We start from the raw sequence: 15899 nt of genomic DNA, 5'->3' as shown, positions 1-15899 counted from the left end.
GGCAGGCTACAGTCCATGGGGTCGCAAAAGAGTCAGACACGACTGAGCACAGCACATGGTATTTTTAAAAAAATCATCAATAAGTTTAAAGTACATCTGATTTCATTAAAAAGGCTGTAACATCTTGAGTACAGAGAGGTTTTAATTTGCGATGACATTTTGTTTTTGTTTTATGTTCTCTTATCTGTAATAGGAGCAAGCTTAGATTGGCGTTATTAATCGTAGTACTAGACTGTGTTTCTAAAGTTCCTGTCAAATTTCTGTGCCATGAGTTAAAGAAGCATTTTTTAATTTAATGTAAGAACAGCAAGGAAATCAAACAAAATGTGAATCAGTAACAGGTTTGAACTTTTTTTTCCCCCAGAAAAATAATTCTGGATTCTTCTTCTCTCTAAGATCTCAAATCTATTATTTCAGCTTTGATTGTTTTGTGATGTAAACAGGACCGGGCCATAGCGCCTGAGCTAGAGCAGGAAGGGGTGTTTGTGCAGGCTGCCCCCAGCTACTTGGCTTTGGTTTCCCACTGGTCATCCTGGCCCAGAAATGGAATTAACACCCCTTGGCCCCATAATTATGTTGAGGCAATATTATTTTAGGAAACAAAGGTTAAAAGCTAATAGGTCCAAGGAAAGGAAAATAGGGTGTTGATAGAAATATAAAAAGAGGAGAATTTCTAAAGAAAGCCAGTGTACAATTAGTGACAAATTCCTGCCAGTTGTCCTAAAATACCTCCGAACCTTAAATCAAGGAGCTCCTGTCTCTTCAGAGACTGTTAGTTAAAGCAGATACTGGAGGTGGTGCTGGAAGGGTAGCTGGCTGGGTGAACTCCCTGAGAAGGAGTTGAGACTGTCTTCTGAATTTGGGGGATTCAGTGAGGAAGGTAAAGTGACTGAGGTCCCTGGGTGCGGGGAGTATAGGCGTGGGTGGCCCCCTTGTGCAGGAGTTACAAGGCCATGTTTCCACCAAGGAAGCCAGGATTCCATTGAGGTATTCCGCAGAGCACTTGCGATTTTTTTTTTTTTTTTGAGAAGATTTTGCAGTAGTGGAATAGAGCAGCAGTTCCCTGAATGTGTCCCGTGGGGTTTTAATCGGTGTTACGAGGTGAGGGAGTTACGGAGAGCCAGCCAAGACTGGGAAGCTCAAAGCCAAATCGGACGGAGTGGTTTCTTTACTGCAGGTCTCTCCGAGCTTCATCTCCACCACATGGGAGGGACTCTCCAGGTGGGGGCGGGGCAGATGGAGACGCAGGTAGGGTACGAAGCATTTCCCAGGCCCGTTGGCCACAGGATCTTCATCCTCGCAGAGCTGTGCGTGGGGGAGGCATTTTGAGAACGGCTGGAATTGGAGTCGCAGAGGACCCCCCACCCCAGCAGAGGTTAAAAGGGGTCAGCAGAGAAGGGAAAAGTCAGGGGAGAGGAGAGTCTTAGGGGAGAGGACAGCTTAGCAGAGGAGCAGTCCCTGGACTGAGGTCTGTAGACAGGTAGACACGCTCTGGTGGACAGGGTCACAGGGCAACTGGGTGACGTAGGATGAGGAGCGGAAGGGGCATGCTGACCTGGATGGGAAGGAATGCTGCAGGCATGCTGGGGGGCTTCCTCAGGTGAAGACCCCTCCACAGGCTTAGACCTGCTCCAAGTATAGTCGTCTTTTTTTTTTTGAGCAGCTTCCAGTAGCTGCAGAAGTTGAGGTAACTCAGGGCAGAGTCAGGGCTCTTTCAGAAGCCCCTGTGCAGGAAGACTGTGCTTGGGTCTGGGGGTCTCTAAACAAGACTCCTCGTGGCCCAGGAACACGAGGAGGCAGCCAAGGCAGGTGGATGCAAACTCAGCGGACTGAAAGCCCATCGAGGCGTGAGCCGTCTTGCTGCTTGGACTCATTCTCTGTCCTTCTTTCCTTCGCTGAAATCGTTGTTTTATCTGTCTGCAGACTGTCCCAAGGCGGTCGGGTGGGAGAAGAACCAAAAGGGAGGCATGGGCCCGAGGATGGTGAACCTCAGCGAGTGCATGGACCCTAAAAGGTACAGCTCTGGAGCCGGGCCGCCGGGCGCGCACCTGGTTCTGTCCCGCCGGGCGCGCGCCCGGTTCAGGCGGGGTTGGGGGGCCTGCAGGGGGAAGGGTGATGCCAGTAAGTGTGCAAATTCACCTCCTGATTCGAGTTTGATTGTGAGAATGAATATCAGTGATGGATATCTGAAGGGCACACAGCGTCTGTTTTTCTGGACATCCTAAATGTGTTCTGGCTTCAAGCCCACCCTCTCAGACCTGTGCACCTACTCCACCTGTTGTCCTTTATTCGCTCCCCTTCACTCGTGTTCCATTAGCCTCCAGGGAAGGGCATGGTGACAAATATTTCACAGAGACCAGTTTTGTGCTGAAGGGCTGATGTAAGTACTCCCTCTACTGCGGGGACAGAAATTTCTCTGTGTTCAGTGTTAGGAAAACGTTTCCTCTTAAGCGGCTGGTGTGGTTTTAGCCCTGGACATGATAACCCCTGTAACCAGTCAGGCTTCCCATTTCTCCTGGGCTCCTGGGAGCTCCGGATGAGACGGGGGCCCGTCACGGTGCAGTTGCTGAGGACTGGCGGCGTGCACCACTCTGCGTGGTCACCGCTGTCCCCCTCGCTTACCCTCCAGCCTCGTCTTACTTCTCCTTTGATCCTGATTCCCTCCTTTACTTGTTTCTTATCTTCTCACACAAGCTACTTTCTTTCTAAAAAAAGACAAGATTGGGGGCCTACGCGGGTGACTGGCTACATAAATAAATGATTCTCTCCTTTTCTAGATTAGCTGAGTCATCGGTAGATCTCAACCTCAAGCTGATGTGTTGGAGATTGGTCCCCACTCTGGACTTAGACAAGGTGGTGTCTGCCAAGTGTCTGCTGCTTGGAGCCGGCACCTTGGGTTGTAACGTAGCCCGGACGTTGATGGTGAGTTTGCAGGGGTCGAATGGCGCCTCTCAAGCTGTGCTGTCTTCTTTCACTACACAGTCTACCCTCCGGACTTGTGGGTTTCGCATCCAAGGGAGGCATTTTTGTTTTTTAAGAAAAAAAAAGAAAGGCACCCAAACCAAAAATTAACCAACTAAACAACCCCAACATCCAAGCATGCATCTCTCTCTCTTTTTTTTTTTTTTTGTCTTTTTGTTGTATTTCTCCTTCCCTTTTTCCCTTTTTTCCCCCTCTGGGTTATTGCTCAGTTTTGACTGAAGTTTACGGTTAAAAAAAAAATTTGTTTTCCAGCCTGCCTTGATCTTCAAGCAGGAGTTCATTGACTAAAAAAAAAATAAAAAGAATCTCTGGCTGGTTCCAGGGGCTCAGGGAACCCACCCCCCTTGGATACCAGGGACGACAGACTGCGCCTGAGTGCCTTCTTTCTCCTTCTTGTCTCCCTCCCTCCCTCCCTCCTTTCTTTTCTCAGTATCTCTTTCAGTATAAAAGGAACACATGCTTTTGTTATAAGGTGGAAGCAAGAAATCTGCCTCCACTCCCCTCCCAAGTCACTTCCCAGAATTAAGCAGACTTCGTCGAGTGCTATGGAGCATCTTTCCCTGTAATTTTCATAGGCGTGTGCTAATACAGAGAGGCACTGGTCATCTTTGCTCTTATTTAGTTATTTATATTTGCAAAGCTTGGATCATTGCAACCTGTCTATAGCAAGTTTCTTTTTTTAACTCAGTAGAGCAATAATTGTGGTTCTCTTTCTATTTATTCCATTTTATGTTTATGTAGAATTTTGTTATGTGCTGTGCTATGCTTAGTCACCCACTCATGTCTTGACTTTTTTCAACCCCATGGGCTGTAGCCCACCAGGCTCTTCTGTCCATGGAAATTCTCCAGGCAAGAATCCTGGAGTGGGTTGCCATGCCCTCCTCCAGGGGATCTTCCCAACCCAGGGATCAAACCCAGGTCTTCCCGCACTGCAGGCGGATTCTTTACCGTCTGAGCTGCCAGGGAAGCCCATTGTTAATATGACTTGTCTTCAGTTCATTTAATCAATTTCAACATATTTTTCTTTTAGAGATGCTGTTGAAATGAACATTCTTATACCTTTACATGTCCATGGGATTATTTCTTTAGGAAAAAAAACTCTAGAAATAGAACTACTATGTTAGAGAGAATGTAAAACAGCTTTTTTGTTTGCATTTCTTTAATTACTGAGGGTTAGTCTTTAATTTGATTTCATTTGTGAATTTTGTTTGTTCTGTTCATGTCCTTTAGGCTGTTTCTTGTATCTTGACTTGGAGTACTTTTTTTTTATGGATTTCTCGGTTGCTAAGTCATATCTGATTTTTTGAGACCCCGTGGACTACAGCATGCCAGGCTCCTCTGTCCTCCACTGTCTCCTGGAGTTTGCTCAGATTCATGTCCATTGAGTCAGTGATGCTATCCAACCATCTCATCTTCTGCCAAACCCTTTTCCTTTTTTATGGATATTAACCATTTTTCTGTAATGAAATGCAAGTATTTTTCTCCATTTATTTATCTTTAGCCATGTAAAGGTTTTTAAAAATTTGATGTTATTGAATACATTAATCTTTTCCTTTATGGTTTATAGAACTCTTATTTTTATGTTTAGATCTTTATTAATGTGGGATTTATTTTTTGTTTTATGAAATTTAACAATAACATTTTTTAATAGTCATTTATTTTAATGTCATTCATTCACTAATACAAATCTCATTTTTACACCTTTATTAAACTCTAAATTCCTTTATATCTGAGTCTCTTTTTGGAGTCTGTTTTTTTTTGTTTGTTTGTTTTTTGTTTTTTTTTCCATTTATTTTTATTAGTTGGAGGCTAATTACTTTACATCATTACAGTAGTTTTTGTTATACATTGAAATGAATTAGCCATGGATTTACATGTATTCCCCATCCCAGTCCCCCCTCCCACCTCCCTCTCCACCCGATCCCTCTGGGTCTTCCCAGTGCACCAGGCCCGAGCACTTGTCTCATGTACCCAACCTGGGCTGGTTATCTGTTTCACCCTAGATAATATACATGTTTCAATTCTGTTCTCTTGAAACATCCCACCCTCGCCTTCTCCCAGAGTCCACAAGTCTGTTCTATACATCTGAGTCTCTTTTTCTGTTTTGCATATAGGGTTATCGTTACCATCTTTCTAAAGTCCATATATATGTGTTAGTATACTGTAATGGTCTTTATCTTTCTGGCTTACTTCGCTCTGTATAATGGGCTCCAGTTTCATCCATCTCATTAGAACTGATTCAAATGAATTCTTTTTAATGGCTGAGTAATATTCCATGGTGTATATGTACCACAGCTTCCTCATCCATTCGTCTGCTGGAGTCTGTTTTTATTCCACCATTCTCTTTGTTCATTCCTGCATTATTACTCATAGCTTTCACTCAAAATTGCAATGAATTTATAGATAAATTGGAAGAGATTAACATCTTTACAATATTGATCCTTAGTTTCAGAAGCATTGTATATCTCTTAAATTATTTAAATCATCGTTGTAGCATTTTATTTATTTAGGTTTCCCACATGCCTCGTTTAGTTAGTTTTCACATATTTAACTTCTTTTCCTTTTAAAGATAAATTTTCCAATTGACTCTTACTGGGATGAATAGATAAGAAAGATAGTGAGTTTTGAATGTTTATCTTCTATCTAGTCATCTTTCTTAACTTTCTTGGCTATGACAGTTTTTTGTTTGATTCTTTTGAATTATCTAGGTTGATAAGTGCTCCTCACCAACATCTATATTGGTTATTTTCCTTGTCTTATAGGATTGACTAGGACTCTATAGCAATGGTGAGGAACAGTGATGAGAGTTAGCACCCTCGTTTGGTTACTGATTTCAGTGAGAAACTTCTTGTTTTTTCCTTTAGTTTTGATACGTGATATTGGTTTCTGCTAATATTCTTCTGTAAGTTAAGGAGACAGATTTTTCTTTCTAGTTTGCTGTGAGTTTATATCAGAAATGATTTTTGAGCTTTATCATCAAATACATCTTTCAAGATAATCTAAGTATTCTAATGCTGAGCATTCCTGGGAAAAACTCTATTTGTTCATAGTTTGTTATTCTTCTAATATACAGTGGAGTTCAGCTGGTAATGTTTTACTGCTAAGTTTTCCATATGTATTGATAAGTCAGATTGGTTTATAGTAATGTTTTTCTTTTCCTTTCTGGTGTCATTGTTTATCTTATAGCTGAATCACACTACTTTTATAAAATAAAACTTTCTGCCTTTTTCTATGCGGCAGGACAGGTTTAGTGTATGAAGTATCGTTCCTTGATGGTTTGGTAAAATTCAGTTATAAATCCATCTCAGCGTGATGCCTTTGGAATTTTGTTAGTGATGAGAGCAGGGAATCTGTGGGAACTTTTAGAAATGTTTCTACGGTCATTGACCTTTTAGATTTTATACCTCTTTTGAGTCAGTTTAGTCATGTTGTTTTCCTAGAAAATCATCCATTTCATCTCAACTTGAAAATTAATTGATATAAGTACATATAGTATTCTCGTGCCATCTTTCCCATGTTTTCTTTATCTTATTTATCGTCTGTTTATTTACGTTTGGCTGTGCTGCACATATGTGTGGGGTGTTAGTTCCCTGACCAGGGACTGAGTGGCATCCCTGTAGTGGAAGCTCACAGTCTTAAGTACTGACCCCCAGGGAAGCTCCTATCTTCTCGTTAGTAGTAGTAGTATTAGTTGCTCAGTCTTGTCCAACTCTTTGTGACCCCGTGGACTGTAGCCAGTCATGATACTCTGTTCAAGGGATTCTCAGGCAAGAATACTGGGGTGAGTTGCCATTCCCTTCTCTAGGGGATCTTCCCAGCCCAGGGATCGAACCCAGGTCTCCTGTATTGCAGGCGGATTCTTTACCAGCTGAGCTGTATTCCTCATGTTGAATATTTTTGTTTTCTCTTTTTCCTGTTATTCAGACTTTTCAGATAGGCTTGTCTTTCCAGAAAACTAAATCCTTGGTCTCTTTTTTTCTGTAATTTTTGTTTTGGTTTGTTTCCAGATTCACTACTATCTACTTTTTATTAATTTCTTCATCTTTTTATAGGAATTTATTTCATTCTTTCCCTAACTTCCAGAATTAGGTACATAGGTTTTCCCAGCACTTTTTAAATTATGAAGTCAGTATAAATCTAGATCCATTATAGGAAATTTCTACAGTGTAAGCGTTAGGAGGCAGAAAAAGAAGACCCATTTTTCTACTACTTTATCACTTGTTTCCTTTCAGTGTTTAACATATATTTAAATTTTTTATTTGATATGTAAAAATGTCCCTTGTTTTTATCAGTTAACACAAAACACTTTCTAATATTGTTAAAAAGAATACCTAAAAATCTTTTTTAATGGCTGTAGAATCAGTTCAGTTCAGTTTCTCAGTCGTGTCCAACTCTTTGTGGTCCCATGGACCACAGCACGCCAGGCCTCCCTGTCCATCATCGACTCCGAGAGCTTGTTCAAACTCATGTCCATCGAGTCAGTGATGCCACCCAACCATCTCATCTTCTGTCATCCCCTTCTTCTCCTGTCTTCCATCTTTCCCAGCATCAGGATCTTTTCAGATGAGTTGACTCTTTGTATCAGGTGGCCAAAGTATTCGAGTTTCAGCTTCAGCATCAGTCCTTCCAATGAATATCCAGGACTGATTTCCTTTAGGATTGACTGGTTGGATCTCCATGCAGTCCAAGGGACTCTCAAGAGTCTTCTCCAACACCACAGTTCAAAAGCATCAGTTCTTCAGTGTTCAGCTTTTTTTATGGTCCAACTCTCACATCCATACACGATTACTGGAAAAACCATAGCTTTGACTACACAGACCTTTGTTGGCAAAGTAATGTTTCTGCTTTTTTAATATGCTGTCTAGTTTGGTCATAACTTTTCTTCCAAGGAGCAAGCGTCTTTTAATTTCATGGCTGCAGTCACCATCTGCAGTGATTTTGGAGCCCCCCCAAAATAAAGTCTGTCACTACTTTCATTGTTTCCACATCTATTTGCCATGAAGTGATGGGACTGGATGCCATGATCTTTGTTTTTGAACGTTGAATTTCATAAGCCAACTTTTTCACTCTCCTCTTTCACTTTCATCAAGAGGTTCTTTAGTTCCTCTTCACTTTCTGCCATAAGGATGGTGTCATCTGCATATCTGAGGGTTATTGATATTTCTCCTGGCAATCTTAATTCCAGCATGTGCTTCATCCAGCTTGGCATTTCGCATGATCTACTCTGCACAGAAGTTGAATAATCAGGGTGACAATATACAGCCTTGACATACTCCTTTCCCAATTTGGAACCAGTCTATTGTTCCATGTCCAGTTCTAACTGTTGCTTCTTGACCTGCATACAGATTTCTCAGGAGGCAGGTAAGGTGGTCTGGTATTCCCATCTCTTTAAGAATTTTCCATAGTTTGTTGTGATTCACACAGTCAAAAGCTTTGGCGTAGTCAATAAAGCAGAAGTAGATGTTTCTCTGGAACTCTCTTGCTTTTCTATGATCCATTAGATGTTGGCAACAAGAAGTTGGCTGTAGAATATGCCTTCTTATATGATGAAACATGATTTACTGAGACATTCTTCTATTTTTAGGCATTAACATTGCTTTCAATCTTTTACAACTATAAATTATTTTATAGAGAACATCTTGGTGATTTCATTTTTGTCAATATTTTGAATTATTTCCTAAGATAGATTGCTGGAAATAGGTTGATATGACTGATATGAGCATGTAAAAAATTTTAGAATCATATTGCCAGATTGCTTTCCAGAAGAGTGATACCAGTTTACTTTCTCAGTCAGTGAAATCTCAATGAAATAAAATACCAGTATTACATTCTCAATCGTTAAAACCCCATCCTCACTAGCACTGAGTATTGTAATTTTCCTTAATCTTTGCCAATTAGCCATTACACTGTATGTGCTTAGTCTGCTGAAGAAGGGACAGGCTACCCTCTCCAGTATTCTTTGGCTTCCCTTGTGGCTCAGCTGGTAAAGAATCCACCTGCAATGCGGGAGACCTGGGTTCAATCCCTGGGTTGGGAAGATCTCCTGGAGAAGGGAAAGGCTACCCACTTCAATATTCTGGCCTGGAGAATTCCATGGACAGTATAGTGCGTGGGGTCACAAGGAGTTGGACAGGACTGAGTGAGTTTCACTTCACTTCTTATTCTATATGTGCTTAGTCTCTCAGCCCAGCTCTCTGTGACCCCATGGACTGTAGCCCGCCAGGTGCCTCTGTCCATGGGGATTCTCCAGGCAAGAATACTGGAGTGGGTTGCCATCCCTCCTCCAGGGGATCTTCCCAATCCAGGGATTGAACCAGGGTCTCCTGCATTGCAGTCGGATTCTTTGCCAGCTGATCTACCAGGGAAGGCCCATTAAACTGTATAGCATTCCAAGAAACCGAAAGTTAAGTGTGCAAGTCCACGTGCCTGTGACTCACCTGCAGCATGCTTGTAATTTATGTAGCTTTCTTCTACTGTAGCAGTTTCCAGACTGCCTTCCTTGCTGTCCACTCAGCACTGCTCTAAGGAATGCAAAAATGCTCCCGAAATAAACATCCCCTAGCCAAGCACAAATGACCTTTGGATTTTCCACAGTCTTTTTTCCCCCTACATGGTGGTTTGCTCAGCTGGTAAAAGTCACTTATGAAACAGCGTGAGTAGACTAGAGTTACCTGTGGGCTTCAAAACACACAGCCAGTCTAAACTATGCTTTCGAAAGGATGAATTCTGGCCTGTCATCTTCAACCCCAACAGTGAATCTTGGATTGTGTTGACTTTGCCCTGCAATTGTCAGACTAACTGAATTTCAGTGTCTCTGATGGAGGGAACAACAGATTGGTTCCAAATTGGGAAAGGAGTACATCAAGGCTATATATTGTCATCCTGCTTATTTAACTTAAAATAAGTTGCAGAGTACATCATGTGAAATGCCAAGCTAGATGAAGCACAAGCTGGAATCAAGATTGCCGGGAGAAATATCAATAACCTCAGATATGCAGATGACACCACCCTATGGCAGAAACTGAAGAAGAACTAAAGAACCTCTTGATGAAAGTGAAAGAGGAGAGTGAAAAAGTTGGCTTAAAACTCAACATTCAAAAAACAAAGATCATGGCATTCAGTCCCATCACTTCATGGCAAATAGATGGGGAAACAATGGAAGTAGTGACAGACTTTATTTTTTGGGCTCCAAAATTACTGCAGATGGTGACTGTAGCCATGAAATTAAAGACACTTGCTCCTTGGAAGAAAAGTTATGACCAACCTAGACAGCATATTAAAAAGCAGAGACATTCCTTTGCCAACAAAGGTCCATCTAGTCAAAGCTGTGGTTTTTCCAGCAGTCATGTATCTTGTTCCAAAGATGTAAAAGCTGGACCATAAAGGAAGCTGAACACCAAAGAATTGATGCTTTTGAACTGTGGTGTTGGAGAAGACTCTTGAGAGTCCCTTGGACAGCAAGGAGATCAAACCAGTCAATCCTAAAGGAAATCAGTCCTGAATATTCATTGGAAAGACTGATGCTGAAGCTGAAACTCCAGTATACTTTGGCCACCTGATGTGAAGAGCTGACTCACTGGAAAAGACCCTGATGCTGGGAAAGACTGAAGGCAGGAGGAGAAGGGGACAACAGAGGATGAGATGGTTGGATGGCATCACCAACTCAATGGACATGAGTTTGAGCAAGCTCCAGAATTGGTGAGGGACAGGGAAGCCTGGCATGCTGCAGTCCATGGGGTCGCAAAGAGTCAGACACGACTGAGCAATTGAACTGACTGAACCGATGGAAGGATAATGAAGTAAGACAGAGATCAGACTCTTAGTCAGACTCTGCCGTCAGTCCTAGCAGGGCTTCTCTTAGGCCGCTGTTTCTGATTTGCTGACATACACATATCCCACCTCACCCCCCAGAAAGGAAGCATCTTCTTTCCTGCACCCTGGGCATCTCATTTCCTCCTCACCATTAACCAGATTTATGACCCACAGTGAGTCACGTATCTTTTCTGGGCTTCAGTTTCTGTACCTGTAAAATAAAGTAATGGAGCTAAAGATTTTTGGGAGCCTATCTGACTTTAAAATTGTTCAGTTCTGAGATTCAATTGAGATGTATGAAGTCATGAAAGCTATTTCTGAAAACGTAGAGCTGTCCCCTACATTCCAGAATATTCATAAGGGCTTTGCCTCATTGAGAAATAGTACAAAATCTTCTGTGGTGTTATACAATTGGAAATAACTTATAAGTCACTTTTATTAATACATGGAGCTATTTTAGGCTTTGAGTGAATTTTAGGATGAGCTGTTACATATGCTCACTTACTCATTCAGGGAAAGCGAGGTCACTGGGCGGCCCTTGACAGTCCTCTGAAGACAGCAGCAGGGACTCACCTTCCTAAGCTTCCTCTGGTGCCACTGTCAAAAATAGTGAAGTATTAGTCAGACCAGCAGTGACATATTTCTTAGTCTCATTGCTGTAGAAAGCGAGGCACCGGGTGTATAATTATTTCATCTTTTAAAGGAAGTTGACATTCTATCTGTCAAAAATGGACTCTGCACAATTCAATTTCCAGCGTTTCCTGTATTTCAGTGTTCCTAAGCTGCCCCAAAGCCAAACCCCTTTTAGAGATTTGCAGAGACACCCTGTGCAATGTCCATCAGAAACCCACCACGATCTCCGGTTTTTCCGTGCAGGGCTGGGGCGTCAGACGCATCACATTCGTGGACAATGCCAAGATCTCCTACTCTAACCCCGTGAGGCAGCCTCTGTATGAATTTGAAGATTGCCTGGCGGGTGGGAAGCCCAAGGCCCTGGCAGCAGCAGACCGGCTACAGAAGATCTTCCCCGGAGTGGTACGTTGGTTCTGGGTGCTGAGAACATCAGGGCTTTTTGCCAGGGCCTGTCCGTGTTTAAGTGTTAATCACATAGGAATCAGGCCCTACGGGATGGAGGGAACAGAGTCAGACATCTGTCACTTACTGCCAGGGCCTCATTGTGTGTTTCTTTAGGAACCTCTGTTTCCTCACCTCAGAAGTGGGGATTACAAGAACAAAATAAAACCCTCATATATTATTGTGAAACCAACATGGAGGCTATATGACAGAGTGTTTTATAAGTTACAAAGCATGGAATTGAGGAATTTGGGGGTCCACATGGTGTTAGATACTGCCTTGTTGCAAAGGGATTTATCCACTTTGGATATTGGATCCACTGTAGGATATGATCTCCCTCATGGCCAGGATACCTGATGGTTAGTACAGGTTTGTGAAATTAGATATAGTATGCACAAGAAAGATCTGGCGAAATGTTCAGCCTTTCACTCTAGCAGCTGCTTGTTCTTGATGCCTGTCATTTACTTTGAAAACAGTGAGAGGCAAGTCATTCAGCTCATTTGGTTAAACATCTGGCCATGTTTTTGAGGTTATCCAGCAGAACAGATTCTGCATCGTGCATGCTTCGTTGATTTGTGTGACAGAGGTTAGCTCAGGTGTCCCCAAAGCATCTGCTTCTACTGAAAGTGCCACAAGAGGCTCTCAGCGCTGGCTTAAAAATAGAAGAAAAAAAAAAAAGCCTGCTTTCTTAAGATTTCTCTGTTAGTCACTGAGCATCAGATTCATTCATTTTCAGCCTTTGCTTTAAAAGCTACTTTGACCTTTTTGTCCGTTTCACCAGAAGCATGTCATCTCTTGGGTTTAATTCAGTGGGACTGACTGAGCCCTCTGTACCCAGCTAGGTGCTGGATGACCAGAGGGAGGAGCACCCCGTCGCTGAGGAGACGTCTTAGTTACGTTTCTGCTGTGACGGCGTTACACGTCACACACTCCCAGCATCCAGGTGGCTTACAGTCATGAGCCCCGATGTCATGTCCGCAGGTCTGCGGGTCGTCATGGCTTAGTGGCTGGGCTGGGCTGGGCTCTGGCTTTGAGTCCTGTTCCAGTCTGCCCTGTATGTCGTAATTCCAGAGTCTAGGCTCCAGGAGCAGTGGTCAGCTGGTCCTGCTCTCGTTACGATAGAAGGTGGAAGTGTAAAGGAGTTGGTCAGCCTACCAGCACTCCCTGTGTCTCTTAAAGTCTCAGCACTGTCCTCTATCGCCGTCACCAGAGCAGGTCACAGGGGCAGGCCCCAAGTCAGTGGGGTTGGTCCGGATACCCTGCCTACCTGGTGGGAGGTCCTGCAAAGCCACATGGCCAAGGGCGTGGACACATAATTCTATTAGAGGTGGGCAGTGCATAGTCAGGAAGATTAATCCATTCTATCACCGGAGACAGCCCTGGCTTTGAATCTGAGCTCTGCCTGAGATTTTTGCTCACTCAAATCCTAGCCATGGTCTGTGACCCAATGCAGTTCCCCCTATTTTATTTGTTCAGTTATCCTATGACTTACTCATTCATCATACGTTTATTTAAGGCCTGCTATGTGCTAGGGGCTGGGGAACAAGGCAGACGAACTTCCCTCTTCCTCGCCTGGAGCTGAGAGTCTAATGGGGGATGTGGTCAAGAAACTCATTTCATGAATGGATACACTTGTAATAAGTGCATGAAGCGGGAGCTCAGTGGCTGTGGGAATGTTTAGCAGGTACACCTGACCTAGAACAGACTTCCTTGAGGAAGCTAAGCCCTGAAATGCGGGTGAGAGTTAGCTAGACCAGGGCGGACAGAGTAGCCTGTGCAGACGCCTGAAGTAGGACATAGCCTGTGCCTCTGTGGACAGAAAGGAAGTCGGGCTGGCTGCAGCACAGGGTCAAGAAAGACAGACTTGGAGCTAGGGCCTCAGCAAGGGCCAGGTCATGCTGGGCCTTAGAGTTCAGGTTCCCCTTCTTGAAAGCATCAGCCCACCAGGACCAAGCCTGTCCCCCAGCACCTACGTCATGCTGCTGCATTTTCCCTACTGGATTATGCAGTCCTTACTGTGGGGAGCCCGGGCTCGTATCCCTTTATCCCTCATGCCTTATAAGGAGTAACGGGTCACACAGGGGCTTCCCTGGCGGCCCAGTGGTGAAGAAGCCGCCTGCCAAAGCAAGGGGCATGGGTTTGGTCCCTGGTCCAGGGAGATCTGACATGCCGCACAGCAGCTGATCCCCTGCATGTGACTGCTGAGCCCACGAGCCCTGGTGCCTGTGCTGTCGGGAGAGAGCCCGCACCCGAAACGAGGGGTAGCCCCTTTTTGCTGCAACCAGGGAACAGCCTGCGCAGCAGCAGGGACCCAGCACAGCCAAAAATAATTAATTAAGTCTGAAAGATAATAGCACTGAACCCACCCAAGTTCTAGTGCAGCGCATCAGATGTGTGGAAAGAACTTGTGAAGCCGTTTCACTTATTGGCTCGCCAGGCTTACGTGATTCTCTTCGTACGTTCAATTTAGTATAGTTTTTCATTCAACAGATACTGCCTCATCACCTTCCTTACACCAGGCCCCGGACAGGAGGCTAGTCTAAGTGAAGAAGACATGAAAAGATGTTAAAAGAACTCAGCCACAAATAATATGTGTAATCCTAGGGTGGAATTCATTGAATAGGGAAACAGCTGACCTTGAATCAATCAAGTAACCACTTGAGGTCACCATTTCCCCTGCAAAGGTGAGGCAATAAAATGTAGGGTTGTGGAGCCACACTGAGGGTTTTAAAACCCCTCTCTGGACATCTGTTTCCAACCCTGATGAGTGACTGACGGACTGGCTCTCCTGCCATGATGCATCTACCGGTTCTGCACCTGAGTAGACTGTGTAAACTGACTTGGCCGACGCCGACCAGCAGGCAGTGAGAGACTGTGGGCTCAGAAAGAAGTGTTTGTCCCAATTTATTGCACGGAGGCACTTTTCAGCCCTTGTCAGGGCCCACAGGGAGCCCAAGGAGGTGTTGTTGGTCTTGATGAGCTGAGGAAACAGAGATGAGAATTCAGAGCAGCCAGGCAGCTGAAACTTTAGGGCAGAATATCAGACCTGTGCGAGCCGTGCAGGGGAGGAGTTCCAGAAGAGTGTCTGGGCAGCAGCACCTTGAGGCTTTGCGCGTTCTCCGGGCAGGACTCCGTAATCTGGGCAGGAAGCACTGTGAGTCTGCTGTGGGCAGAGCCCCTGCAGGCTGCAAGGCCCCGGAGTCCCAGCCATCCAGAAGGGAGAGGCCTCGCTGGGCCTTAGGTGACACCCCGGCGAGGCTACGAACTCAGCGTAGGAGCTGGAACTAGAGCGCTTCTACAGGAGAGAAGCCAGGTGACCCTGCGATGGCAGAGCTTCCTTGGACCATGGAGATACTGATCATGAGTGAGAACATGGATGAACAGGACTTCATCGAAGTTTTAAGTTTCTGCTTCTCGAAAGATGTTGATAAGAGAACACAAAGGCTGACCCAAACTAAAACTACTCACAGTACACGTATTTGGCAGACAGCCTATATCCAAGATACATGAACAACTCCTGCTACCCAATAATAAGACAGGCAAACCTTTTTTTTTGCAAGGGACTGAAGTGTTGGGCCAGCACGGCTTCCTAGGGAAGGTGTGTGTGTGGCCAGTGAACACACGTCATGCTCAACACCATCAGTAGTCATCATGGGATGTGAGTCAGGCCCATGAAGACATATCCCTGCACACGCACTGAAATGACTATAATTAGAAGACTGACAATGCTAAATGGTGGGAGGGTGAGGGGCATCCACAGCTCTCACACTCTGGGGGTAGAGGTCCTGGGGATTGACTGCAAAAGAGTAGAAGAGCGTTGCCTGGGATAACAGTCGATGCCCCGAGGGGCGTGTGCAGTGGTTAATCTGCAGCTTGTCAAAACACATCAAACTGGACACTTGAGGTCTGTCCGTGTACCTCACTTGCTGTAAATTATCGCTCACCCCGGCTGCACGTTTGAGTCACCTGGAGAGTTTTAGAACATATCCATCCCTGGGCCCACTCTCAGAGACTCCAGTTGAAATGGTCCG

The 15899-nt window shown here is 44.4% G+C and overlaps 1 protein-coding gene across 11 annotated transcripts in view; it reads left to right on the top strand.

The window, feature by feature from the left end:
* ATG7 (autophagy related 7) overlaps positions 1–15899 on the top strand; it is a 384864-nt gene that overhangs the window by 156305 nt on the left and 212660 nt on the right. For all 11 annotated transcript variants that reach the window (XM_070463447.1, XM_070463445.1, XM_070463448.1 and 8 more), the window contains 3 exons: positions 1924–2014; positions 2778–2922; positions 11671–11829. In XM_070463447.1, the coding sequence (XP_070319548.1) occupies positions 1924–2014; positions 2778–2922; positions 11671–11829 (395 nt within the window). The remainder of the gene's footprint in view (positions 1–1923; positions 2015–2777; positions 2923–11670; positions 11830–15899) is intronic.

The sequence above is a fragment of the Odocoileus virginianus genome, unplaced genomic scaffold (genome assembly GCF_023699985.2).
Source record: "Odocoileus virginianus isolate 20LAN1187 ecotype Illinois unplaced genomic scaffold, Ovbor_1.2 Unplaced_Contig_2, whole genome shotgun sequence".
NCBI lineage: Eukaryota > Metazoa > Chordata > Mammalia > Artiodactyla > Cervidae > Odocoileus > Odocoileus virginianus.
The sequence above is the reverse complement of the archived record's forward strand: the minus strand, read 5'-3'. Positions and strand labels throughout refer to the sequence as shown.